At 41.2% G+C, this 2,088-nt stretch overlaps 1 protein-coding gene across 1 annotated transcript in view; it reads left to right on the forward strand.

The window, feature by feature from the left end:
- The window catches only part of LOC101847128 (acidic mammalian chitinase-like), a 22,276-nt gene that overhangs the window by 2,058 nt on the left and 18,130 nt on the right, over nucleotides 1-2,088 (forward strand). Inside the window, exons 3-4 of the mRNA XM_035971319.1 lie at nucleotides 11-135; nucleotides 1,410-1,533. Coding sequence (XP_035827212.1) covers nucleotides 11-135; nucleotides 1,410-1,533 — 249 coding nt within the window. The remainder of the gene's footprint in view (nucleotides 1-10; nucleotides 136-1,409; nucleotides 1,534-2,088) is intronic.

Here is a 2,088-nt window from a genome sequence, read left to right on the forward strand (position 1 = left end):
CCCACCCCAGGAACTGGCTGACGCCTTCGCACAAGAAGCAGCTACTTCTGGCAAACCTCGACTCCTTCTCTCAGCCGCTGTCGCTGCCGGAAAGGACAAAATAGAAACAGCTTACGAAATCCCTGAACTGGCCAAGTAAAGTAGTTTATTGATCACTCTTCCTGTTTTGCTCAGAGCATCTTTTTTACCGGCAACAGTTGTGCAGGCGTGAGGCGCTTAGCCGTCGCTCCGTGAAGACTCCAGTATGATTCCTGTGTGGGAAGGTTAATTTTATCGAGTGTCTCTGTCTGTCTGCGGGGACATTGTTTTCCTCTCATCCCGTGATTCTCGAAGCAGCTCTCCTAAATAATTTAAATAATGTCGATTGCATATCATAGCTTTCAGATTTACGTATGAGCCTCTATTCTAAAATCAGGGGCGGCTCGTGGGACTAAAACGTGGGCGTGCACAATTTAGCTATCGTAGGTTGAAGATAGTCAAGGGCATAGTAAATGGGACGTTCTAAAATTTTAGTATCTTTGGGTTGGTGAAGGAGCACCTTGGGCGTTTAATCCTTCTTTGGAACTGAACATAACTTTCACCATTCCACTAAAAAACCATTCAAAGACACAACACAGGGCGGTGACTTAAGTATGTCACGTTCACCTCCCTCAGGTCCACGGTCACAGAGTTCCTTAAAATAGTGGCAACACAATGAACCAATGAACCAATCGTAATTCACTTGAGCACTCTGCTGGATTGCTCCAGGGCTCACTTAATTTTGGCATATTATAATAGTGTACAGTCTATCGCGTTTATTTTTAAACTGCCTACTGTGTGCTATGTTTCATGGATGCACATTTGAGATGTGCCGTCCTATTAATATTAATGTAGCGCCAAACTCGCTACGAGTGTCGTCATCGTTTGGGTTATCCCGTAGAACGATTTATAGGTCAGGTTACCACTGGTTGAATATCCTATTATGTTTAGTTAAAGCGTGTGGTTTTTGTCGTGGCTTAGTAGATGTTTCACGGCGTTATAGACTTAGAAGTGAACAGTTACGCGTCAGTAAGCACACCTTGTTTTAACATAATATATGGCTACTGTTTGTTTTTGGCTACTTTTTTATGTGTGTGTGCTTTACGTAATAGAACATTTACAAATTTGGGGCCGTGCTTTATGGACGAACCGCGCCTGTCTAAAATATTGATCCATTTTTCGTCATGGCATATATTTGTGAGGTAGCTTCAAATGGTGTAGTTAATAGAGAAAAATGTACACAAACTTCAAACCTACCTGCACATCTTTCAATTTGCTCACCCATTCCCAAATCTGATGCTTGGCCTACTTGCCTAGCTACCTAGCAACGTACCTAGCTACATAGCTACAAATACACCAATCCTACCCATCCACGTATCTATCAATCACAGGAGTCTTGACATGTTCAACGTGATGACCTATGACTTCCACGGATCCTGGGACAAGAAGACAGGACACAACAGTCCTCTGTTCGCCCACCCTGGCGATACTGGAGTACAGGCTGATTATAACATTGTAGGTTGTCTGAAAAGTGTGTTCTTACTTTACTTCCAGTTTTATCCACGGCTTATACCCTTTTGGAATGTGTACAAAATGTTTAAACGATATGGTACTACAATAGCCTGCAACTTTTGATCCATTAACTAACAACAAATTAAGATTAAGACTTTGCATTGATTTTTTGAATGGAGATAGTGTTTCTTTTGACGACTGTTTCCTCAAACTTACCCTCCCCCTCCCCCCCGAAAAAAACCCAAAAAAACTTCGTTTAAGAGAGGCTTCAATGTTGACCGCATGTAAATCTGGTCTAAAGACACATTTAATTGAATTGAATTCATAATTTAAGTTAGTTTGTTTCTCCCTCCAAGTGTGACCAGCACCCACAATGATTAGATCTACCTTTTTGTAAATGTGTTGTTTTCTCAGAACTTGGTATATTACGAGGTGCATATGTTTCTGAAAAGAATGTTGTTCTATGAATGGGCCGATATGCAAGACCCAAACGCTTAATTTCAACAATGCCAAATTAAAAAGAAAAGATTCCTTGGATGTGAATGTGTTTTTCTGTCT

The sequence above is a fragment of the Aplysia californica genome, unplaced genomic scaffold (genome assembly GCF_000002075.1).
Source record: "Aplysia californica isolate F4 #8 unplaced genomic scaffold, AplCal3.0 scaffold00416, whole genome shotgun sequence".
Taxonomy (NCBI): Eukaryota; Metazoa; Mollusca; class Gastropoda; order Aplysiida; family Aplysiidae; genus Aplysia; species Aplysia californica.